Source organism: Dromiciops gliroides, chromosome 2, assembly GCF_019393635.1.
Source record: "Dromiciops gliroides isolate mDroGli1 chromosome 2, mDroGli1.pri, whole genome shotgun sequence".
In the NCBI taxonomy this organism is placed as follows: Eukaryota; Metazoa; Chordata; class Mammalia; order Microbiotheria; family Microbiotheriidae; genus Dromiciops; species Dromiciops gliroides.
In genome coordinates this window covers 275,116,985-275,143,757 of record NC_057862.1, presented here as the reverse complement: position 1 = coordinate 275,143,757, position 26,773 = coordinate 275,116,985, and the positions used below count along the sequence as shown (strand labels likewise).

The 26,773-nt window shown below is 35.5% G+C and overlaps 1 protein-coding gene across 3 annotated transcripts in view; it reads left to right on the top strand.

Moving 5' to 3' along the window:
* Positions 1-26,773, top strand: part of TRIM9 (tripartite motif containing 9) — a 143,099-nt gene that overhangs the window by 38,413 nt on the left and 77,913 nt on the right. For all 3 annotated transcript variants that reach the window (XM_043981957.1, XM_043981956.1, XM_043981955.1), the window contains exon 2: positions 14,033-14,128. In XM_043981957.1, the coding sequence (XP_043837892.1) occupies positions 14,033-14,128 (96 nt within the window). The remainder of the gene's footprint in view (positions 1-14,032; positions 14,129-26,773) is intronic.

Sequence of the window (26,773 nt, the reverse complement as noted above, 5' to 3'; positions counted from 1 at the left end):
TTAGAGTGAAGACTAGACTTGTGGCAGGTAGACCAACCAGTAGTTTATTACAATAGTCCAAGAATAATTGCACCAGGGTGATGATAGTGTCAGAGGAGAGAAGAGGGCATATTCAAGAGAAGTTGCAAAGATGAAATCAACAGACCATGACAACAAATTGCATATGGAAGGTGAGATATAGGGAGAAATTGAGGATGATATCTAGGTTGTGAGCCTAAGGGAGTGGGAAGATGGTAGTGCCCTCATCAATAATAAGGAAGTTTGGAAAGGGGAAAATGTTTAGCAGAAAGACAAACTCATATCCAAAACTGAGATATAAAAAAATTGTTTTGTTGTTCAGTTACTCAGTCATGTTTGACTCTTCATGACCCATAGAAGATAAGACTCATGAGGCCCTTTTGTATGCCACTATCTCTTGAAGTCTATCCAAGTTCCTGTTCATTATTTCCATGACACTATCCCTCTCATCCTTCACTGTCCCCTTTTTCTTTTATCTTTCATCCCTCCCAAAATCAGGATCTTTCCAATGAGTCTTATCTTCTAATGTAGCTAAAGTATTTAAGCTTCTTAATTTAAGTATTGACTGATTTGATCTCCTTGCTGTCCAAGTCTCTCAAAAGTATTCTCCAGCACTACAATTCAAAAATGTCAATTCGGTAGTGTTCAGTTTTCCAACTCTCACAGTCATATATTGCTACTGCAAAAACTATAGTGTGGGGACCAATTTTTAATTGGTGAGTGTTAGCTAAGCGGCTCCCTGCAATATTGGGGCAAGGAAGGAGACTGGAAGCCTCCCTCAAAACAGAACAGGATTTATTTTAACAAGAATGAACTTAAAAAAACCAAACACAAACAGGATCAGTAGGATCAAGGGAAAGGAAATAAAATGGGGAAAGGGAAATTATACAACCTGAAAAAAACACCACCGCCCAGGAATCAGATGAGAATACACTGCAGCCTCTTCCAGTGCCTTCCAGCTTCCAGCTAGAATGCCAGAAAAAAAAAAAACAACACAAAAAACTCCCTTCTCTCAGCACCCCCACACAGCCAATTGGCTGGCCGCTCTGACAGTCACATGACTGCCCTCACTAGGCTTCCAATCATTATCATTTTGCCAGGCCCATGTAGGCATCGAGTGGTGACGTGAGGTGCCAGCGCCATGGTAATGGCTACAACCAGTGGGTGGAGCACCGTGCAGTTTGTGGAGCCCCAGGCCAGTGCACGCCAAGGTTTTTCTTTCAAATTCTAGCCAAAAGATGGGGTCATAAAAACTTCAAAGAACAATTAATTCTTTACAATAGCTTTGACTACATGGATGTTTGTCAGGAAGGTGATGTCTGCTTTTTAGTATGCTGTCCAGTTTTCCATAGTTTCCCCTCCAAGGAGCAAGAATCTTTTAATTTTATGGCTTCAATTGCTGTCTGTAGTGATCTTTGAGCCCAAGAATATAAAATCTGATACTGCTTCCATTTCTCCTCCCTCTATTTGCCAGAAATCGATGAGACCAGTTGCCAAGATCTTTTTGTTTGTGTTTGTGTTGTTTTTTTAAACGTTAAGCTTTAAGCCAGCTCTTAGACTTTTTCTTTCACCATCATCAAGATTCTTCTTAATTCTTCTTCACTTTCTGCTTTCAGAGTGGTATAACCTGCATATCTGAGATTTTCTATATTTCTCCCAGAAACTTTAATTCTGGCTTTTGATTCATCCAAGCTGGCACTTTGCTTAATGTATTCTGCATGTAAATTAAATAAATGTTGAAAATATTCAGCCTTGTTGTATTCCTTTTCCAATCTTAAACTAATCAGTTGTTCCATGTTTGATTGTAACTGTTGCTTTTGACCCACATACGGACTCAGGAGACAACTAAGATGATCTGGTACTACTATCTCTTTGAGGACTTCCTAAATCTTATTGTGATCTACACAGTCAAAGGCTTTTGTATAGTCAATGAAGTAGAAGTAGTTTTTCTCCCCTGAAACTCCCTTGCATTCTCCATAATACATCAAATGTTGGCAATTTGGTCTCTAGTTCCTCTGCCACTTTGAAAACCAGCCTGCTCATTTGCTGTTTCTTGGTTCACATATTGTTGAAGTCTAGCTTGCAGAATCTTAAGCCTGACCTTGTTGGCATGTGAAATGAGCACAATTGTTTAGTAATTTGAACGTTCTTTGGCAGTTGCCCTTTTTAAGATTGTGATTTAAACTAACCTTTTCCAATCTAGTGGCAACTATTGGGTTTTCCAAATTTGCTGGCACACTGAGTGCAGCGTGGTAAACAGCACCATCTTTTAGGATTTTAAATAGCTCAGCTAGAATTCTATCAGTTCCAGTAGCCTTATTGTTATCAATGCTTCCTAAAATCCACTTGACTTCATTCTCCAGAATGTCTGGCTCTAGATCAGTAACCACAGCATCATGGTTCTCAGTGATGTTAAGATCTTTCTTATATAGTTTTTTTTGTGTGTATTCTTTCTATCTCTTATTAATCTCCTCTGCTTCTGTTAAATCTCTACCATTTTTGTCTTTTATCATGCCCATTTTTGCATTAAATGTCCCCTTGATATCTCTAACTTTCTTGAAGAAATCTCTTGTCTTTCCCATTCTATTGTTTTCTTCTATTTCTTTGCATTGCTCATTTAAGGAAACCTTTTCTCTTCTTGCTATGTTCTGGAATTCTGCATTTCATTACCATTTCCTTCCTTTCTTTCTCTGCTATTTGTAGAGCCTTGTCATATTTTGCTTTCTTGTTCTTTTTCTTTGGAATGTTTTTTGTTGCTGCTTCCTGTAGAATATTGTAAACCTTTGTCCATAGTTCTTCAGGCACTCTATCAAATTTAATCTCTTAAATGTATTCATTACTTCCAATTCATATTCATAAGGGATTTTGTTTGTCAGTACAGCATGATTTTCCTTACTTTCTTCAATTTATGTCTGAATTTTGCATAAGAAATTCATGATCTAAGCCACAGTCAGCTCCAAATCTTGCTTTAAATGACTGCATAGTTTCCCTACCTTTGGCTTCAAAGCATATAATCAATCTTATTTTGATATTGATCATTTGGTGATGTCAATGTGTAGAACTGCCATTTGGGTTTTTGAAAAAGAGTGTTTGCTATGACTAATGAGTTATCTTGCCAGAACTCTATTAGTCTTTCCTGCATCATTATTCTCATTATATTTTGATTTCCTGCTTTAGCATTCCAATCCCCTTAGGATGAATGTGGTATATTTTTTTGTGTGTTATTTGTAGAAGATGTTGTAGCTCTTCATAGAACTGATCAATTTTGGCCTCTTCAGCATCAGTAATTGTACCATACACTTGTATTACAGTGATGTTTTCAGTTTGCCTTGGATTTAAACACGTATAATTCTGTCATTTTTGATATTATACCCAAGTACTGCTTTTCTCATCATTTTATTGACTATCAGAGCTACTCTGTTTCTTCTAAGGGATTCTTACCCACAGTAGTATATATAGTAATAACCTGAATTAAATTCACCCTTCCCTGTCCATTTAAATTCACTCACACGCAAGATGTTGTTCTATCTCTTGTTTTATGTCATCCAAATCATTCAGTAATTTTCAGTTGTGTCTGACTCATCATGACCCTATTTGGAGTTTTCTTGACAAAGACACTGGAGTGATTTGCCATTTCCTTCTCCACCTCATTTTACAGATGAGGAAACTGAGGCAAACCGGGTTACATGACTTGCCCCCACAGAGCTAGTAAGTGTCTGAGGTCATATTTTAAGTTTTCCTGACACTAGGCTCAGAGCTCTATTCACTGTACCACCCAGCTGCCCTATCTTACCTTGGTTCATAGAAAGTTCAGTTTCTTATGAAATATTGATCTTTACAGCACCAAACTTTCCTTTTGTCACCAGAGGTATCTACAACTGAGCTTCCTTTTGACTTTGACCCAGCCACTTTTGTGAGAAATAATTATTAATAATCAATATCTTTGGGGACCCAGAGATCTCCCCTTTTGAGTTCTCTTTTCCCTCTACCCAAAGACAAGGCCTCCTTGAGAGATTTCATCAAATTTCATCTGGGCCAAACCCAACCCAAACCCAAAGCTAACAAAAGGAATTTTGGGTGGGGACAGATTCTTTTGTGTGGATAAGATGAAGGACTTTACTGATGAGACTACACCACACCTAGATGAAAGGATTTTGCCCTGATCATCTTGTGTGGGGGTCTTGCATCCCTTTCTCTGATGTCCTCCTTGGACTTCATTTTAATATAACCAACCTCCAAATCATATCAACCAATTAAATTTGAATAATGCTAACCAATCAGATTTGTGTGCTATGTGATAGACCTCCTACAGTGGGAAAGTTATTTGAACCAGACCTAAGGGGTTTTTGGTCTGAGAAAGATAGCCATAGACCCCATTTTATGAATAGCCTGCCAGACATATTAATAAAACAATTAAATTACCCAGATACCATGTCTCTCACATTTTTAATCATCAAAACTTCATTAATATTGGAGCTACTTGTAGTCATCCTCCACTCTTCCCTAGTAGTGTATTGCACACCCTTTGACATGAGGGACTCATCATCTGATGTAATTTCTTTTATCATTTTAATACTATCCATGGGGTTTTCTTGGCAAAGATACCGGAGTGTTTTACCATTTTTTTCTCCAGTGGATCACCTTTTTGTCAGCACTCTCTACTATAATCTGTCCACCTTGGGTAATAACTCATAGTTTCATTGAGCTACATAATCTCCTCTACCACAACAAAGTGATCCAGAAGAAGATAAAAGAATTACATACTTTGCTACAATGAAGAACCAGTTGGTGTTGGTTGACTTAACTTTATAATGTAACTAATCAACATCGTTGGGAGACTTTCTTCAGCGGTGTTCATCTTCAAATGAGTACCTCAATTATGCGAGATATTAAGATCTTCTCTCTTCTTCCTCAGATCTTCCCTAATGTATTCTTTCTCTTGCTGCTTTTAAAACAACAAAACTATACCCAAATCCTGAATATATCTTCTCTTGCTCCTTCTGCCATCCTTGAAGATAGATTCTGAAGAAACATTTGTCTCTTTCCCCTCTATTAGACTATAAGCATTTATTATTTAGCTGGGTCAATTTGTTCAAATATACATTTGTTTGATTTTCTCTTGTTTCCTGTGTTTGTATTTCATAGGATCTATCTAATTTCTTTTCATCAAGAACACTTTAGAAGTCTCTTATTATAGAATTACAGAATTTAAGTATTAAAATGAACTGAAGGAGCCATCTAATCCAAATTATACAAAGAAAGAATCTCTAGTACAATATACCTAACAACTGATTGTCTAGCTCCTTCTTGAAGACTTCCAAGGTAGTGGAATCTAGTAATCTCAAGACTGCCCATTCTGGTTTTGGACAGCGCTGATTGCTAGGAAGTGTTTCCTGACATCAAGCTTAAATTTGCCTCTTTGAAACTTCCACCTGTTGCATCTGAATATGTCCTCTTGGGCTAAACAGAAAATCTAGTGTTTAGCCCCCATGACAATCTTTTAAATATTTGAAGACATCTATCATTTCCCCTTTAGTCTTCTATAGGCTAAATATGTGCAATTCCTTCAAGGGATCATGTATTTAAATCACTTCACCTTCCAGGTTGTCTTATTCTGGACAATCTCCAGCTTATCAATGTCCTTTTTAAACCAGGTGCTCAGAAATGAGTACAATACTCCAAATGAGGTGTGATGAGGACCGAGTACAATGGAACTATCATCTCCTCATTGCTTGAAGCTTTTCCCTTAATGCAACCCAAGATTGAATTATCTTTTTGGCTGCAACATCAAGTTGTTTACTTATTTAGCTTGAAGTCCATTCAAATTCCCAAATCTTTTTTTCAGAACAACTGCTTTCTAATGTACTTGTGAAGCTGATTTTTCTGTGTTCAAGTGCAGGATTTTATTTTAGTCCCTACTGAATTTCTCTGAATTGATTCATTCCAATGTTTTCAAGATCCTTTTAGATTCTTACTCTGTGTTAGCTATTCCCCTTAGTTTTGTGCCATCTTCAAATTTCATGAGCATATAATGCCTACATTTATGAAAATATTCAACATCACAAGGCCAATCAGAGATCCCTGGAGAACTCTACTTAAGACCTCTTGCCACATTGCTATTGAGTCATTACCAACTATTCTTCCAGTTCTGAATTTATCTGATTGTATTATGATTGAATTGAATCTTCTCTACCACCGTGGTAGTGGAAAACCTTTGCTAAAATCTAAATGATTTCCACAGTATTCACCTCATCAACCAGTGTAGTGATTGTTTGGAAAAAAGGAATGAAGAGAGTCAGGACTTGTCTGATGGACTATGCTGGCTCTCTGTAATCTCTTTTTCTCTTTCCATGAGTTTACTAACCATCTCACTATTGATCTGTTCTAGAATTTTCCTAAGAATGAAACACCACAATTATGTATATTAAAACCATTAATTATTTCTATAATGTACAGTGATTATTGATAAAATCATAATATATGTATATATAACTATTATATATAGTTTTAATGATTCTACTTACTTCACTCTGCATAAATGCATACAAGTATTCCCATACTTCTCTGTATTCATCTATTTTTAGTTTCTTCCAGAGAAAGAATACTGTATTATGATCACGTACCACAAGTTGTTTAGTCATTCACCAATTAATAGACATTTACTTTGTTTCTAGTTCCTTGCTAGTACAAAAAAAGTACTGCTGTATTTTGTTATATATGAGGCTTTTCTTTTTATATTTGGTCTCAGTGGTATATTCACCTAGAATTGAGACATTTTAGTCACTTTTTAAATTCTGAATTGCTATCCTCAAAGGTCACAATAATTTTCATCTCCACCTACAACATATTACTGGGCTTGCCTTCCATTACCCCCCTGCCCCCCAACACTAACAAATTTCCACTTTTGTCATCTTTTCTAATAGAGTTTAAAGGGAATTTGTACATTAAGGCTCAGATATAGAACTTGTTTATTTGTGAATATTTGAGGGAATATAGGGTCAGATGGACTGTCATCTCTTTTAAAATTCCTTATTTTTACTCTTCTTGGTAAAATTCCCACCATTTGTGGCAGGTGTAAAATAAAGGGGATTTACAACACTTCACGAATTCTAGCAGTCCATTAGAAACAGCTAAACCATGCTCCTCTACAAGATTCCTTTAGAAGGTGAAACAACAAACAGGGGAAGCTCCAGAGGTATCAACATACATTGTCAAGATGTCTGCCATAGTGTTCCTGCTAAATCTGTCACAGCTAGCTGTTCCTTTCATGTTCCATTGCAGTCAGCCTCTACAACTGTCCTTTCTCTCAGGCAGACTGCTTGTCTGCCTCTCTCTATGCTATCTTATTCTATCATTTGTCACATATTCCTTTGTCAAACAGAGTGACAGCTACCCTGTCTCAGAGTATTTAAAAGGCTCTTGCAACCCTGAGAATCATGATAGCTTCAATCACTTCCAGGGCTGTGAACACTAAAACTACCAGGATTCCCTAGTGAAGGATCAAACCATTGCCACACCTATGATTCAATTAGTCTGAAACCATTCCAATACCTGTTATACAAGACTTTAACAGCTGTTACCTGCTCCTTACATTGTGCTCTGTGCTTATCTCCCTGGAGTTTTCTACCTCCTCCTCACCCTCCTTTCCCCAACTTTAACACCTTTCCCCTTCCAACTTTCCAGCTGCTCTTTAAGTGTTATTTTCATCCACTAGAAAACAAGTCCCTTGATAGTAGGAACTCTATTTTGCTAGCTAGTATTTGTATCATCTGAAAACTGCCTGTTCATATCCTTTAACCATTTCTCAATTAGGGAATGACTCCAGTCAAGTCACCAGCTTTCTGCTCTGAGGCATCAGCAGCATTGGGACTGGAGGCTTCACAACTGGCCTTCTGTGCCATTAGCTTGCTGAGCTAGGATTTTAGGTCCTCACCTGATGATCTGTGATGTGACTAAGAACCTTTTGCTGGCTCGCCCAGACACCCCCTACACTAAGCTGTGCTCTCCTTTTACCCAGATGAAACATAACTTTCCTGAAGATCTTCTAGGATATCTTAAGTTGGAATATTGTTTTATTCCATCTTTTTTGCAGGTTTTACAGTTCCAGAATTTATTGAGAGGCTTAATTTAATGTTGTTTCTGAGAGAAATTTGGGAGAGCTCAAGCAGTTTCCTAGTTTTACTCCACCATCTTCCCAAGGATTTCTTGAAGCTTCTTCTGATTGTGCAAGAAGCATGTAATATGTCATTCTTCCAACAGTAGTAGAAAGGAATTCCCTGTATTCAAGTCATGTAACCAATTCCTCCATATAATTGCTATTTTATTAATTTTCATAGTTTTAAAAATTTGCTGCCCCCTTGAAGTTCTAAGAATAACTTTTATTTTATGGGCAAGAAACAATTCAGGCCAGCCTCCTACTTTAGATATAAAACTATAAGGAAATGAAGTACTCATAATCCATCTACCAGTTTTAAAAGTAGGTTTACTTAAACATAGTAAAGGAAAGAAATTCAGAGCAGAGAGTGATGTTCATCCAGGGTAAAGCATTGATTCAGTTGAGTACATCAAAGCATTATTCATGCTGCTTTCTGTATTTACAAGCCTGAAAAATTAATGCATATGGTAGTTGCTGTGACTTTCACTGAATAGGCTTTCTAGTATTCTCTGCTTTGATGCAATTGGGGCAGCTAGGAGGTGCAGTGGATAGTGCCCTGGAGTTGGGAGGTCCTGAGTTCAAATCTGTCCTCAGACATTTACTACCTGTGTAACCTGGGCCAAGTCATTTAATCTCAACTGCCTTAAACATCTGAGGTCATCTCCTGTTTTCCTGAAATTATATCATTCTGCTGGACCCAGATAGCTCTGGAGGAGAAAGTAAGGCTGATGATTTTGTATAACCCTTCCTCACTTAAATCCAACTCATTGCAAGTCTTGATATCTGTCATGGTTCTCTTTGAGAATGAAGGACAAACAACCAAAACAACAGCTTTGATGCAATTAGTATGATGCCAGAGATCTACATGTTCACCTAAGGTGCTCTCAAATTGCACAATATCTTGCGTAAACTATATACAAACAAACCAACTCCCTGTTGATGGTGAGGTCCAAATACTCAATAATAAATGGTCATTTTTTTTCTTTTTTGTTGTTGTTGTTTTTTTAAGTGAGGCAATTGGGGTTAAGTGACTTGCCCAGGGTCACACAGCTAGTAAGTGTTAAGTGTCTGAGGCCGGATTTGAACTCAGGTACTCCTGACTCCAGGGCCAGTGCTCTATCCACTGCGCCATCTAGCTGCCTCAGTCATTTTTCAAGGTAGGCTTCCTTAGGAGGACAAAACTTGGTGGATATGCTGAATCCCTATGAGTCACCATACTTTGCTAACCAGATTCATTTTCATAAAGAAGAATGTACATGTGTGTGTCTGTTTCTCTCTGTGTGTGGTGTTATCCATTTAAGATAAGTGCTACTTTATCCTTTCTAATATCCTTTTCCTGTTTTCCATTATAACTGAGTGATCTCCTTTTTGTTAGCTGTTCAATGACCTATGAGCTCCATATTTCATCTTAAAATAGAACTATCAATCCCTCTATTAACAATATTAAAATGCCTAAATCCATTCCACCTGTTATACCTAACCCTAAAGTAGGTTGAGAGTGCTTTTGGCCACACCATCATCTCATACACTTCTTTCTCTTAATCTAAATGATGCAAAAGAAAGTTGATGGTGATCAGCAATTGAAGGGAGTGGAAATTAAGAAACAATGAAAGTGGAAGAAATTATGTTAGAGCAAGAAAGAAATACAAATATTATGAACAACACCTGGGTTATTTTTAAAAATTCACTGCATAAACTGGTTGTACAACAGAAGCAATGCATCCAAAATTAGAAGGGAGGCAGAAAGCTGGGAAACAATTTTTATAGCCAGTATTTCTGATAAAGGCCTCATTTCTAAAATATATCAGTAACTAAATCATATTTATAAGAATCCAGGTCATTCCCCAATTGAGAAATGGTCAAAGGATGCGAACAGGCAGTTTTCTGATGAAGAAATCAAAGCTATCTATTCCCATATGAAAAAATGCTCTAAATCACTATTGATTAGAGAAATGCAAATTAAAACAACTCTGAGGTACCACCTGACACCTGTCAGATTGGCTAATATGACAAAAAAGGAAAATAATAAATGTTGGAGAAGCTATGGAAAAATGGGAACACTAATGCATTGTTGGTGGAGCTGTGAACTGATCCAACCATTTTGGAGAACAATTTGGAACTATGTATGCCCAAAGGGCTATAAAGCTGTGTATACCCTTTGACCCAGCAATACCATTATTAGGTCCTTTTCCCAAAGAGATCATAAAAAGGGGAAAGGACCACATGTACAAAATATTTATAGCTTCTCTTTTTGTGGTGTCAAGGAATTGGAAATTGAGGGGATGCCCATAAATTGGGGAATGGCTAAACAAATTGTGGTATATGAATGCAATGGAATACTATTGTGTTGTAAGAAACAATGAGCAGGTGGATTTCAGAGAAACCTGGAAGGACTTACATGAATGGATGCTGAGATGAGCAGAACCAGGAGAACATTGTACACAGTATCAACAATATTGTGTGTTGATCAACTGTGATAGACTTGACTTTTCTCAGTAATACAATGGTCCAAGATAGTTCCAAAGGACTCATGATGGAAAATGCTCTCCAAGTTCAGAAAAACAGAACTATGGAATCTAGATGCAGATTGATTGATTGATTGATGCTCTGATTCTTCTTGCACAGCATGACTAATGCAGAAATATGTTTAATGTGATTGTACATATATAACCTATATCAGATTGCTTGCTGTCTTGGGGAAGGGGGAGGGAAAGAGAAAAATTGGAAATTGGAAATCTTATATAAACAAATGTTGAAAACTATCTCTATGTGTAACTGGAAAATTATAAAATACTTTTATAAAAAAAAAAAAGCTGGTTGTACAAGATTACAACAAAGTAAGGTATTGTTGTTTGTCCTTTGTTCTCAAAGAAGACCAATGATATCAAGACAATGTCTTGACTTGCAAGTGAATTGGATTTAAGTGAGGCAGGGCTGGCAAAGTCATCAGCCTCACTCTCTCCTCAAAGGTCATCTGGATCCAGTGGCAAAACATAGGTCAATGTGACTGGAGATGACCCCAAATAGAGCGGGAGTCCTTGGCCTTTTTAAGCTAAGGTCTGTCCCAGGGTTTTAATTTGTCTGAGGCCATTCAGTGATTTAAGGATAAGTAAGAAATGAGGCAAAAGATGGCCTACTTTTCCTACTCCAAGAAAAAAAAAATTGGGGAGGAGAAGACCCTTAGGATTTCTGACCAGAAAAGAAGCAATTGCTATTTAGAGTGACTCTAAGCCATAAAAACCCAAATAATGACCAAGTGAGTCTTGGACCTATTATTGGCCATTCAGTGACAGCCAGAGTGATTTGGATTTAAGGCATGATCAAGTAGCTCCATTTGAATCCAAATGGACTTTATCAAAGCCTGGTTTTCTAGAGCCATATTTCAAGAAATCATAAATGAGACTACATGGGACAAACAAGTTAGTTTTTTTTAATGATAGAACAAATAAGTAGGAAAGAAAAAAATCTACTCCTCAAACTCCAAGATACCTTGTGAGGCTTCAGCAATCAATATATATATATACATATATATATATATATATATGCACCCACATGTATAAAGATATGCTTCCCCATGTGTACAGAAAGAGAAGAGGGAGAAAGGGAGGGAAGAAGGAGAGTGATGTCTTGACTTGCAAGTGAATTAGATTTAAGTGAGGTAGGGCTGTACAAAGTTGTCAGCCTCACTCTCTCCTCCAGAGTCATCAGAGTCCAGTGATAAGACATAGGTCAGACAGTCAGAGAGGTTGGTGCCCTGTCCAAAGGAATATACAATATTACAACAGACAAGAAAGGTATAGGTAGTTTATAGAAGTCTTTGCAGACAATGGTGAAGAAATTTATATTGAATCAAAAGGGAAATGATCAGATGACTATATTTTTGAAGGCATGGTTAGACAAGTTTTTTTTTTTAAAGAAATCTGAGGGGTTAAGTAGACCAAATGCTTAATATGTCAGCATTTAGCTATAAGTGCCAAAAATGCAGCTTGTGCTACATTAAGAAAAGAGCTTCCAGGAATAAGGTGGTTATAATACTTTTGTTCTCTGTCCTGGTCAGACTACACGTAGAGATCTATTTTCAGTTCTAAGTGCCCCAGTTTAAGGAAGACTTGAGAGAGTCAGGAGAGGAGTAACCAGGACATTGAAGAGCCCTGAGTTCATGCCATTACTGTATTCAATGAATATACTAATATATATTTAGCCTGGAGAAGATAAGACTTGGAGAAACATGATAGCTATCTTCAGTATTTGAAGGTTGGTCATGAGTAGAAGTTGCAAAGAGGGAAATTTAAAATGTATTCCTTGATTTCAAGATGGAATTTTGGAAAATAAAGTTACTTGAATTATTTTTTAAATATCAGGAAAAATTTCCTAGCAATAAGACCTACCCAGAAGTAGAGAAGGCTGCCTTAAGAGGTAGTAGATTATCACTCATTAGACATTTTCAAGCAAAGACAGAATAATCTCTTGTTCAATATGTTATAACCACAATTCCTTTTGGGGTATGGTTTGAATTAGGAGGTTGCTGAAGTTTCTTCCAGTTCTAAAATTCTGTGTACCTTTGTTCAGGTGATGGTAAGACAATGACTAGATTTTTTAAAAAAGAAACATTTTTATTTAAAGTTTTGAATTCCAAATTTTTTTCTCTCCTTCCTTTCCTTCCCCCTCACCTGAGGGAGAAAGCAATCTCCTGAGGGAGATATAGGCTATATATGTGTGATTGGTTATGTAAAACATTACCATATTAGTCATTTTGTGTAAGAAGACTCAAATAAAAGAAAAAAAGGGAAGAAAGTGAAAAATAGCATATTTCAATCTGTGTTCAATCAATACCAGTTCTTTCTTTGAGGGTAGATAGTATGCTTTATCATTAGTCCTTTGGGATTGATTGTCTTGGATCATTTTATTGCTGAGAAGAGCTCAGTTATTCACTATTGTTCATCAAACAATATTGCTGTCACTTGTGCACAACATTCTCCTGGTTCTCCTCACTTCACTCTGCATCAGTTCATGTAAATCCTTCCAGGCCTTTCTGAAATCATCCTGCTTATCATTTCTTATGGCACAATAATATCCCATTACAATCATATACCACAGCTTGTTCAGGCATTCCCCAATTGATGGGCATTCCTTTGATTTCTAATTCTTAGCCACTAGAACAAGAGCTGCTAGAAATATTTTTGTACAAATAGGTCTCTTTTTCTTTTTTGGATGCAATGGCTAGATTTTAAAAATAATTATATTGATAGATTTTATTTTTATATAACCTAAACTCTCCCAGACCCCATATCAATTCCACTTTTTCCTCTGAGTGATCCCATATAATGAAGAATTCTAAGAGAGATAAAAACATCAGCCAAACAGAGTAATACATCAAAAAATTGATAATATATGCAGTGTTCCATAGTTTTGGAACCTTCAACTCTGAAAAAAGTGAGGGAGAATGTTTTTTTTTTCATATCTCTTCTTTGGGGCCAAGCTTGTTCTTTCGAATTTTGCAACATTTACTTTCATTTGTTTTGTGGTTGTTCTTTCCATTTACATTATAGTCATTGTGTATGTTGTTTTCTTCATAACTATATATTAAAAGTGACCACCAAATAAACCTGAATGGTTGGTGGGTCAAGCCCTCTTAGGAATGAGATATCAAGATACCTTTGGTACTCTGCACTTTGCAATACAATCTCAGGATAATCTCTCTAAAATCCTTGCAAGAGGGAAAGCTCCTTGGTTGGAAGAGGGGGAACTTTTGATTGAAACGACCTCATTCTCCTGAACAAATTTAGGAAGTTTGATTTAGTTTGCTTAATATTTATTTTATGTGATTCCAAGTGCTGTATTTTCTCTTTCTCTTTGCAGAGCCAGCTCTCCCAGGCTCTGAATGGATTATCAGATAGAGCCAAAGAAGCAAAAGAATTCCTGGTGCAACTGAGAAATATGGTTCAGCAAATCCAGGTATGACTAGATATGGAAAGCAATTCCCCAAAGCTTCTTAAGTGATCATACCATAGACAGATTTAGTCCATTACTTATTACCTATTATTTTAAAACACCCTTTCCTTCTCTGTCCAGTCATCTACTTATACATACATATGCCATTGTAATCATTAATCATACTTGTGTATCATTTTAATACTTAAAAAGGCACTTACCTCACAACAAACTCTGTGAAGTAGGTATTTTGCTTTTCAGACAAGGAAACCAAAGCTGTAAACCTCCATTCTTGTTTTTGCTAACTGATTCAAAGGATTATGTCCTATTCAAGTAGCTCTCGGCTCTGAAGTCCTAATTCTGAAAAAAAAAAAAATGATTCTGATATCTTAGAAGAAAAGCTACACAGAACAAACAACTCAGGCCTATTTCTTTGAAACTATTAGTGCAATTCTTTTTCATTGTTTCTTAAGTTAGTTTCCAAAGTGTCTTGCAATAGTTTACTCTTAATTAAGCATAACTAAATTTTCTGTTCTTATTTTAGTGATAATTCCTTTACTTTGCCTCTAGTAAGATGATTTTTTTTTCATTTAGAGTAGTTTTTTTTTCCTCTTATTTCACTCAGGAATCCCCTACTAAGCTTCATATCAGTAATCACAATGATCCAAGTCACTGAAGTCCCATTTAATATTTTAGAGAGTTCTAAAATTCATTAGTTCATGTCTCTACTCCAATTGTACATTGCATAAAATGTTAAAATAATGTTCTGTCTCCCTCTCTCTTGGTAAAACAAAATAATTATCTCCTCTCCTAAATTTGTCTTCTTGGTTTAGTCAATGTGTACATAGAAATATCTTTTTAAAGCATAAGTGGTTGGGAGCTTGCTAGGTCATCCTCTTTGATTTCCTGGATTTTATGTTGATTTTAGAACTCTTATTCCCCTAGCAAAATTATAAGGATACACTTTCTATTCTTTTCCAGTATACCAAATACTCATTCATCGATCAGTACTTGTTATTCCCAGATAAAATGTACAATTCCCTCTACTCTTTCTTCCCCAATTAGATCCTTTTCTTTTTGCTCTAAAAATTAGAGAATTAATAACAGCTTTATCCAATAGAGAATTCATAATCTCACATTGTTCTGTCCTAGATATAATTGCCACTTAAAATGTATTTTTTCACTAAATGTCACTCAGGAATTATTGATATATTCAAAACTAATAGAAATACAATTAATACAATTAGCAAATATTTTACATTATACAAATTATATGAGGAAAAGCATTCACATAATGGAACATAATATTTATGATGTGATTAATTACCCATGACCTGAGGTTGAAGGAGTGAGGTCCTTCCTACAGAGGATTCTTGATTCTGGACTCCTATGGAAGGTATTCAGTCCAAGGGCAGCCTGATCCCAAAGAAAGGATAGCTGGCTTTTCTCTCACATTCTCCTTTAGCCTTCAAACCAGAGTCAGGTAGGTGGTGTAGTAGATAGAGCATTGGCCCTGAAGTTGTGATGACCTTATTTCAAATATCACCTCAGACACTTACTAGATGTGTGGTCCTGGGCAAGTCACTTAACCTTGATTGCCTCAAGCATCTGGGGCCATCTCCAGTTGTCTTGCTGTATATTTTGCCCCTGGACCCAGATGGCTCTGGAGGAAAGAGTGAGGTTGGTGACCTTGCACAGTCTTCCCTCACTTAAATCCAAATCACTGCAAGTCATGATATCACCTGGATGTCATGGTCTCCTTTAGAACAACAACAATATCTTCAGATTAGGGTAGAATTCTGAAAAAAAAAACTCTAAAGCAAAGAATAGGTTTGACTCATATTGAAGATCTGCATAAAAGAGACTGAGAGTCCCTTCTATTGCACAAAGTAGACTGATTATAGGACAGTTATTTATTTCTTTTAAGCTATTTCCATTAAATGCAAAACCCATTAAAGATGATGTCTATTACTCCTATTATATTCTTCTGGCAGCTAAGTCTCTCAGGATACTTGTGTACCTGTTGACAGTTTCTGACCCATCCTGTCTACAACTTATAAGTCTATATCACCTGTTAGGTCACTGCATGGCTTGAGGTTTCCTAGTGTTTAATATTATCCTGGCATTATCCACTTTCTCCTCTTGAGAAGTTGTTGAAATCACTTTCTGGTAGGTAACTAGCACATATATCAAGAAGACCTCAACCTCTCAAATACACAAGCTTGTAACCAAGGTAAGAAATACCCAACTCAGGATTGCTGTTCTTAGTGAAACAAACTCAAAGCAGAAGATGAAGCAATGGACTTGAGATCCACTCTTATACTTATTTAGGCAAGCATATGTTCTTGCTGTCAAGTGTGTGCAGTTGCCATTGCTGCTGGAGTTGAGAGGAAAAGCACAATATCCCCATGCCCATCTCCTCTGGGAGAAATTTTTTTTTTTGGTTTGTTTTTTAGTGAGGCAATTGGGGTTACGTGACTTGCCCAGGGTCACACAGCTAGTAAGTGTTAAGTGTCTGAGGCCGGATTTGAACTCAGGTACTCCTGACTCCAGGACCTGTGCTCTATCCACTGTGCCACCTAGCTGCCCCGCCTCTGGGAGAAATTTGAGGGAGAATTTGCATGGGTCCCAAGCATACTTTCCAAAGATAGGAAGAAAAAGAAAAAGAAAGAAGATGGAGTCACTGAATAAAGTCTACTAGAAGGACTATTATTTTTATTTGAAAGATCACCCATGAGGACACAATGGTGGACCAAAAGGAGTCTCTGATCACATATATAATTTGGAAAGGGTCCAGGGAAGAAGTTCTTGCCCACATCTACTCTAATGTCATGGCCTTAGCACAATGCTCCTAATGACTTTGGGACTAAATTTTCATTTGGCAGGCTAAGTTATTCCTTCTCCCATCTCAAACTCCATTTTCTCTATTCAACAAAAACCTGGATTTGGTTCGACCTTTTAAAAGGTAGTCACATAATTTTAATACATTATTTTGTAACTAAATGTTACATAATTATTTCATTGTGTAATGGTTTAAAATAATATATAGGTGCAGCTAGTGGGATTTTTAAATTACTATTTTTAAAAATAAATATATCCAGAAGGATGTCTATAGAGAGGTCAGGGGGAAGAGCCAAAATAGTAGGGTAAAGTGAGGGACTTACCTGAGGTCTCCCAAATTCCCTTCTAAATAACATTAAAATAATGCCTCAAAAAGAATTCTGGAGTGGCAGCACCAACAAAAGGATGGGATGAAGCAATTTTCCAGACCAAGAAAACTTAGGAGGTCAGCAAGAAAGGTCTGTCTCAGAGGTATGGGAGTGGAGTTCGGTCCATGGTAGGCTGCTCCGGTCCAGAATGAGCCCCACTAAACTAGCAGTACACCTTGGTGACTACTGAATTGGTGGCACTGGTGGCAATTTCTATAACTCTCAGCCCATAGATAATAAGGAAGTCATTAAACTAGTCAAATAGAGATTACATGAGACCCTCTGATGGCATTGGGTACAGGATTCTATTTCATTACACATTTGCAATTCTGGGTTGCAGTGTTAGGATGAGGATGAGAACAAGCAGAAGCAACAATTATTAGTCACAATTCCAAAGCAGAAAAGAGTGCTTGTGGTATCTCACAGATCAGACCACAGGCCAGGAAAGCAGTGACCACACTTCTCCTTAGATCATACCACCTTGGAAGAACTGAAACTTAGAGACCCACATTACTACCTCTGAACACAGTAGCATAAAAAACCTGAAGCTTGCGACAGTGCCCAATCCACCACGGAGCAGAGCCCAACTTTAACATAAAGTTAAAAGTCAAGAAAAAGGCTAGAAAATGAGCAAATATATATATAAAAAGAACATGACCTAGAAAGTTACTATGGTGACAGGAAAGATCAAAACACAAACTCAGAAAGACATTGAAATCAAAGTAGCTACATTCAGAGCCTCAAATAGTCTCAGGCCATGGAAGAGATTAAAAAAAAAGGATTTTAAAAAATCAAATAAGAAACAGGGGGAAAATGAAGAAAAGAAATAAAAGTGATGCAAGAAAGAGTAAACAGCTTGGTAAAGGAGGCACAAAAATACTGAAGAAAATAAGATCTTAAAAAACACAATAGGCCAAATGTTATAAGAGGCACAAAAATCCACTGAAGAGAAGAATTCATTAAAAGGTAGAATTGAACAAACAGGGGGAAAATTCATAGAAGAAAAGAACTCCTTAAGAAGTAAAACACTGCTGCTGGGTTTATATACCAAAGATATCCCCCAAAAGAGAAAAGACCTATTTCTACAAAAATATTTCTAGAAGCTCTTTTTGTGGTGGCTAAGAATTGGAAATCAAAGGAATAACTATCAATTGGGGAATGGCTAAACATGCTATGGTATATGATGGTGATTGTGCTATAAGAAATGACAAGCAGAATGAATTTCAGAAAAGCCTTGAAAGACTTGTATGAATGGATGTATATGAAGTGAGCAGAACCAAGAGAATGTTGTGCACAGAGAAAGCAATATTGTTTGATGAAGAATTATTCTCAACAATACAATGATCCAAGACAATCCCAAAGGGCTACTGATGAAACATTCTATCCATCTCCAAAGAAAAAACTGATATTGATGGAATATAGATTGAAGCATGTTCTTTTTCACTTTCTTTCATTTATTTTCTTGTACAAAATTACTAATATGCTAATGTTTTACATAATCATATATGTATAACCCATATCTGATTGCTTGCACCTCAGGAAGGGGAGAGGGGAGGGAGGGAAGGAGAGAGAAAAATTGGAACTCAAAACTATAAATTAAAATGTTTATTACTTAAAAACATTCCACCCCAACAAAAAAAAAAAGTTAAAGTGGCCAAATAGAAAAGGAGATACAAAAGGTCACTGAAAAAAATTTCTTGAAAATTAGAGTTGGAGAAGTGGAAGCTGATGATTCCACAGAAAATCAAGAAATAATAAAACAAAATCAAAAGAATGAAAAAAATAGAAGAAAATGCAAAAAAATCTCATTGGAAAAACAACTGATCTGGGAAGTAGAACAAGGAGAGATAATTTAAGAATTAGATTTATTAGACTACCTGAAAGCCATCATCAAAAAAAGAGCCTAGGAATCATATTTCTTTTTTTTTTAATGCAATCAAATAAATTCTTGTGGGTAAATGTATATTTCTTTCTTTCTTTTTCTTTTTTATTTTTGCAGGGCAATGAGGGTTAAGTGACTTGCCCAGGGTCACAGAACTAGTAAGTGTCAAGTGTCTGAGGCCAGGTTTGAACTCAGGTCCTCCTGACTTCAGGGCCAGTGCTCTATCAGTTGTGCCACTTAGCTTCCCTGGAAATGTGTAATTCTCAATATTTTGCCAATGCAACAACAGAGTGGTGAATTCAACATTCAATTAAAAATAGCTAGAAAGCAATAAAAATACATGAAACTAATAGCAAATATAAAAAAGAAATTTTGAAAATCTAAGGTCTGGGTAATGTGTTGTTGCTATTGTTCATCCTTCATTTTTGGGGGTAGTATTTTATTTTTCCAATTACATGTAAAGGAAAATTTTAACATTAATTTTTATATAATTTTGAGTTCCAAGCTTTCTCCCTTCTATCCTTTATCCCCCCACCCGAAGATGGTAAGCAATTTGATATAGGTTATATATGGAACCATGTAAAACCTATTTCCATATTAGTCATGTTGTGAATAAGAAACAGTTTGCAAAAAAATCTATAGTTTTCAAAAGGAAAAAAATAAAGTGAAAATAGCATGCTTTGATATGCATTCAGACTCCATCAGTTCTTTCTTCAGATATAGATAGAATTTTCCATCATGACTCTTTTGGAAATGTCTTGGATCATTGTACTACTGAGAAGAGTTGTCGATCAAAGTTGATCATCACATAATACTGCTGCTACTAGGTACAATGTTCTCCTGGTTCTGCTCACTTTATTTGGTATCAGTTCATGTAAATATTTCCAGATTTTTCTGAAATATATCAGCTCATAATTTCTTATACCAGAGTAGTACTCCATTATAGTCATTTGAGACAACTTGTGGAAGCACTCTCCACTTGATGGACATCCCTTCAATTTCCACTTCTTCACCACCATAAAAAAAGGTGCTACAAATATTTTTGTATATGTAGGTCCTTTTTCCTTTTTTATGATCTCTTTGGAATACAGAATTTGTAGTGGTATTGCTGGACTAAAGGGTATGCACAGTGTGATTGCACTTTGGATATACTTTCAGAATGGATCAATCAGTTCACAACTCCAACAACAATTCATGCAAGACATATTTCAATAAGTTATCAAGAAAAACTGCCTTGGTATTCTAGAATCTGAGGGTAAAGTAGAAATTGACAGAATCCACCAATCTCTTTCTGAAAGAGATCCCCAAATACAAACTCCTATGAATATTATAGCCAAATTCTAGAGCTCCTAGGTCAAAAAGAAAATATTGCAAGCAGCCAAATAGTAATAATTTAAATATCATTGAGCAACAATCAGGATAACAGAAGATTTCGTAGCTTCTACATTAAAGGATTGGAGGACTTGATATGATATTGGAGGACTTTGGAATATGATATTCCAAAAAGCAAAGGAGCTAAGATTAAAAGCAAGAGTCACCTACCCAACTAAATTGAATATTGAATTTTCTTCAGGAGAAAAATAGATATTTAATGAAATTGAGGAGTTTCAAGCATTCCTGATGAAAAGACCAGAGCTGAATAGGAAATTTAACATTCAAACACAAGACTCAAGAGAAGCATAAAAAGGGAAACAAGACAGAGAAATCACAAGAGATTCAATAAGATTAACCAGTTTACAACCTACATGGGAAAATGATACTTGGCGACTCTTAAGAACTTTTTCTTTATCAGGGTAGTTAGGACTATGCTTAGATGATATGAGTGTAAGTTGACTATGAAGGGATGATATCCAAAAAAATAAATAAAATTAAGGAGGAAGAAAAAGGCATGCACTGAAAAAAGGAGAGAGGGAGAGGTAGAATAGGGTACATTTTCTCACGTAAAAAAGTGCAAAAGGGCTTTTACAGTGGAAGATGGGGGTGTGCAGTGCTTGAACCCAACTCTCATCAGATTTGTCTCAAAGAAGGAATAACATACACATTTAGTTGGGTATAGAATTTTATCATTCCCTATAGGGAAGTAGGAGGGGAGGAATATAAAAAACAGGGGCTGATGGTAGGGAGGATGGATTGGGAGAGGTCATGGTCAGAAGCAAAATACTGGTGAGGAGGGACAGGGTGAAAGGAGAGATAGAGAAAAGTATAAACAGGGGAAGAATAAGATGGAGGGAATTATTAGTTAGCAACAATATTTAGTTAGTAATAGTATTAGTAACCATGATTGTGAATGTGAATGTAATGAAGTATCCCATACTCCCAGAAGTAGATAGCAGAGTGAATTAAAAACAAGAATCCTATAATATGTTCTTTATAAGAAATGCACCTGAAGCAGAGAGACACATCGAGCAAAAATAAAAGGGCTGGAGAAATTTTTTTTATGCTTCTGCTGATGTGGGGAGAAAAAGCAGGGGGAGCAATTATGATATTACACAATGTAAAAGCAAAAAAAGATAAGTAAACTATCAGGGAAACTAATTTTGCTAAAAGTAATATCAATACTAAACACACATGCACCAGATCGTATAGTATCCAAACTTCTTGGGGTTTTTTGTTTGTTTTTGTTTGCTTTGTGGGTCAATGAGGGTTAAGTGACTTGCTCAGGGTCACACAGCTAGTAAGTGTCAAGTATCTGAGGCCGGAATTGAACTTAGACCCTCCTGAATCCAGGGCCAGTGTTTTATCCACTGGGCCACCTAGCTGCCCCTATACTATCCAGATTCTTAAAGGAAAAGGTAAATAAGGTACAGGAGGAAATAGAAAGTAAAACTATACTAGTGGAAGGCTTCAACTTGCCCCTTTAAGAACTAGATAGATCTTACCAAAAATAAACAAAAAAGGAGTTAAGGAAATGAATAGAATTTTAGAAAAGTTAGATATAAGAGACCTCTGAAGAAAACTGAATGGAAATAAAATAGAATATAGCTTTATTTCAGTGGTATATGGCATCTGTACAAATGTTAACCATGTACTAGGATATAAAAAAAATTCCCAACCAAATACAGAAAAGCAAAAAATATATATAAAATTTATCCTCTTCAGATCATAATTCAATAAAAATTACATTCAACGAAGGGTTGTATGTTCATAGATTAAAAATTAATTTGAAACTAAATGATCTAATCTTAAAGAATAAATGGGTCAAAGAACAAATCATAGAAACCATTAATAAATTCATTGAAGAGAGTGACAACATACCAAAATTTATGGAAAGCAGCTCATCCAGTAGTTAGGGGGGAAATTGTATCTTTAATTGCTTACATCAATTAAATAAAAAAGATCAGATCAATCAATTGGACACACAACTCTTTTTAAAAAGCTAAAAAAATTTTAATCCCCACTTAAACACTATATTAGAAATCATGAAAAATCAAAGGAGGGATTCATAAAATTTTAATTAAAACAACAGAACTAATAAATAAAAGTAGGAGCTGTTCCCATGAAAAAGATATATATATATATATATATATATATATACATGTATATGTATGTATGTATGTATGTATATACACATACCATGGGTTAATTTGATTTTAAAAAGAAAGAAAACCAAATTACCAGTATCAAATCTGAAAAAAAGTGAATTCAAGCATTCCTGATAAAAAGACCAGAACTGAATAGGAAATTTAACATTCAAACACAAGACTCAATAGGAATATAAAAGGGTAAACAGGACATAGAAATTACAAGAGATTCGATAAGCTTAAACAGTTTACAACCTACATTGGAAAATTATACCTGTAACCTTTTCTGTGATAAAGATAAAATTAAAGCAATTATTAGAAAGTATTTTGCCCAATTATGTGGAAGTAAACTTGAGAATCTAAGTGAAATAGCTGAATATTTACAAAAATATAAATTTCCCAGAATAACAAATGAGGAAGTATAATGCCTAAATAATCCCATCGTAGAAAAAGAAATTGAACAAACCATAAGTAAGCTCCCTGAGAAAAAATCGTCAAGACCAGATGGGTTCACAGATGAATTCTACCAAACATTTAAAGAACAATGAGTTCTAATACTGTATAAACTATTTGGTAAAATAGATGGAGCCCTACCAAATTCCTTTTATGACCCAAATACAGTGCTGATACCTAAACCAGAAAGAGAAAAAAAAAGAGAGAGAGAGAGAAATTATAGATTAAGTTCCCTAATGAATATTGATACAAAAAATTTAAATAAGATACTAGCAAGAAGATTACAGCAATATATCACAAAGATCCTACTCTCTGACCAAGTGGGATTTTACCAGGAATGTATACCTGGTTCATTCTTAGGAAAATTATCAGCATGATTGAAACTTTCAATAACAAACTAACAGAAATCATAAAATTATTTCACTAGATGCAGAAAAAGCTTTTGACAAAATACAATACTGATTCTTATTAAAAACACCAAAAATGATAAGAATAAATTGATCTTTCCTTAAAATGATAGGTAGTATCTATCTAAAACCATGTACAAACAACGTCTATAATGAGGATAAGTAGATGCTTTCCTAATAAAATTGGAGAGAAGCAAGGATGTCTGTTATCACCACTGTTATTCAATATTGTACTATAATTGCTAGTTATAGCAATAAGACAAGAAAGAGAAAATGAAGGAAATAGAATAGACTGAGGAAACAAAACCATAACTCTTTGCAGATGATATCATGAGAAATAATTATTAATAATAAATACTTGGGGGACCCAGAGATCTTTCCTTCTCTCTTAGTCCTTTGTTCCTCCCTGACTCAAGGTCTGCATTCTCCCTGAAAGTAAGATTCATCTGGGTCAAACCATACTCAAGCTCACAAAAGAGTTTTGTGTGGAGACTGATCCTGTTGTCTAGATAGCCCAGGAATCTTACTGATGAGATTGAACCACATGTAGATAAAAAGATCAGCTTGAGTGAACATCTTGTATTCCTTTCTCTGATGTCATCCTTGAACTTCATTTTAATATAACCCACTTCCAATCATGTCAACCAATTCGATTTGATTGTTGTTAACCAATTCAATTTGATTGCTATGTGATGGACCTCCTACAGCTAGTTAAAATAATAAGCAATTTTAGCAAACCTGCAGGATAGAAAATAAACCCACACAATCGTCATCATTTCTATATATAACCAACAAAACCCAGATGAAAGAGATAGAAAAAGAAATTCCATTTAAAAGAACTATAGACAACATAAAATACTTGGGAGTCTACCTGACATGGACACTTTATGAACCTGGGAACTTTATGAAGAGTATTACAAAACACTTTCACACAAATAAAGTTAAAGCTGAACAATTTAAAAAATATTAATTTCTCATGTGTAGGCTGAGCCAATATAATAAGATGACAATTCTGCCTAAATTAATTGAACTATTCAGTGCCATACCAATCAAATTACCTGAAAATTCTTTTATAGAACTAGAAAAAATAATAACACTCACCTGGATGAACAAAAGGTCAAGAATATCAAGGGAATCAATGAAAGAAAAATGTGAAGGTAAATGGCCTTGCTGGCTCAAGCTGTATTACAAAGTGGTAATCATCAAAACAATCTGGTAATGGTCAAGAAATAGAGCAGTGAACCAGTGAATCAGGCAGATAATACACAGTAGTAAATGACCATGGTAATTCAGTGTTTGATAAACACAGAGATCCAAGCTTTTGGGAAAATAACTCATTATTTGACAAAAATTTCTGAGAAAACTGCAAAACAGCTTGGCAGAAAGTAAGTAGAGATAAGCATCACACACTATATACTATATATAAAGTCAAAATGAGTACAATTTACACATAAAGAATGATATCATAAACAAATTAGAGGAACATGGAATAATTTGCCTGTCCTATCAATAGATAAGCAAAGAATTTAGAACCAAACAAGAAACAAATAGCTTTAAGAAATCTAAATGGGGGGGCAGCTAGGTGGCTCAGTGGATAGAGCACTGGCCCTGGATTCAGGAGTACCTGAGTTCAAATCCGACCTCAGACACTTAACACTAAGTAGCTGTGTGACCCTGGGCAAGTCAATTAACCCCAATTGCCTCACTAAAAAATTAAAAACAAAACAAAACAAAAAAGAAATCTAAATGGGTAATTTTTATTAAATTAAAAGGTTTTGCACAAACAAAACCAATGCAGTCAAGAGTTTAGAAGGAAAGCCAAAAGCTGGGGAAAAGTTTTATATCAATTGTCTCTGATAAAGCTCTCATTTCTCAAATAGAGAATTGAGGCAAATTTAGAAGAATACAAGTCATTCCCCAATTGATAAATGATCAAATGAGAGGCAGTTTTCAGATGAAGAAATCAAAGCCATCTATAGTTACACAAAAATGCTCTAAATCTTATTGATTAGAGAAATGCAAATTAAACAACTCTGAGGTATCACTTCACACATATCAGATTGGCTAATATGACAGAAAAGGAAAAGGATACATGTTGGAGTGAATGTGGGAAAATTGAGACACTAAAGCATTACTGGTGAAGTTGTGAACTGATCCAACTGTTCTGGAGAACAATTTGGAATAATGTCCAAAGGACTATAAAATTGTGTATGCCCTTTGAGCCAGCAATACTATTACTAGGTCTATATCCTAAATAGATTTTGAAAAGAAAAGAAAAGGAAAAGGACCTAGTTTACAAAACTATTCACAGAAGATTTTATTTTGGTGGCAAATAATTGAAAATTGAGGGGATGCATTTCATTTGGGTATTGGTTAAACAAATTGTGTTGTATGATTGTAATGGAGTACTATGTGATATGAAAAATGGGTGGTTTCAGAAAAACCTGGAAAGACTTACATGAACTGAAGCAGAGTGAAGTGAGAAGAACCAGGAGAACACTGTACACAGTGGCAGCAATATTGTACCGTGATTAACTCTAAATGACGTAGCTATTTTTAGAAATACAATAATTAAAGACAATTCCAAAGGATTCATGATGAAAAATGCTATCTACATCCAGAGAAAGAACTACTAAAATCAGAATGTAGATCAAAGTATCCTATTTTTCATGTTCTTTTTTTTGTATGTGGTTTCTTTTTTTAATGTTTTTTTTTTTGTAACAAGACTAACATGGAAATATGTTTTGCATGATTACACATATATAACCTATATTAAATTGCTTGCACTCTTGGGACAGGGGAGAGGAAGGGAGAAAATTTAGAACTTAAAAATTTTTAATAGAATGCTAAAATTATATTTACATGAAATTGGGAAAAATAAAATATCTAAAATAAAATAAAAACAAAAATAAAGATAAAGATATCTAGAACAAATGATGTTATATGTAAGGGAGCTATTTTTAAAATGTACTGATATGTCCAAATTTTTACTCTGAGATAAAAAATTTATATCTAAAATTTAAACATCAGGGCAGCTAGGTGTCTCACTGGATAGAGCACTGGCCCTGGATTCAGGAGAACTTAAGTTCAAATATGGCCTCAGGCACTTGACACTTCTGTGTGACCCTGGGCAAGTCACTTAACCCTCATTGCCCCCCCCCAAAAAAAGCTCTAAAATTTAAACATCCTAGGAAAAG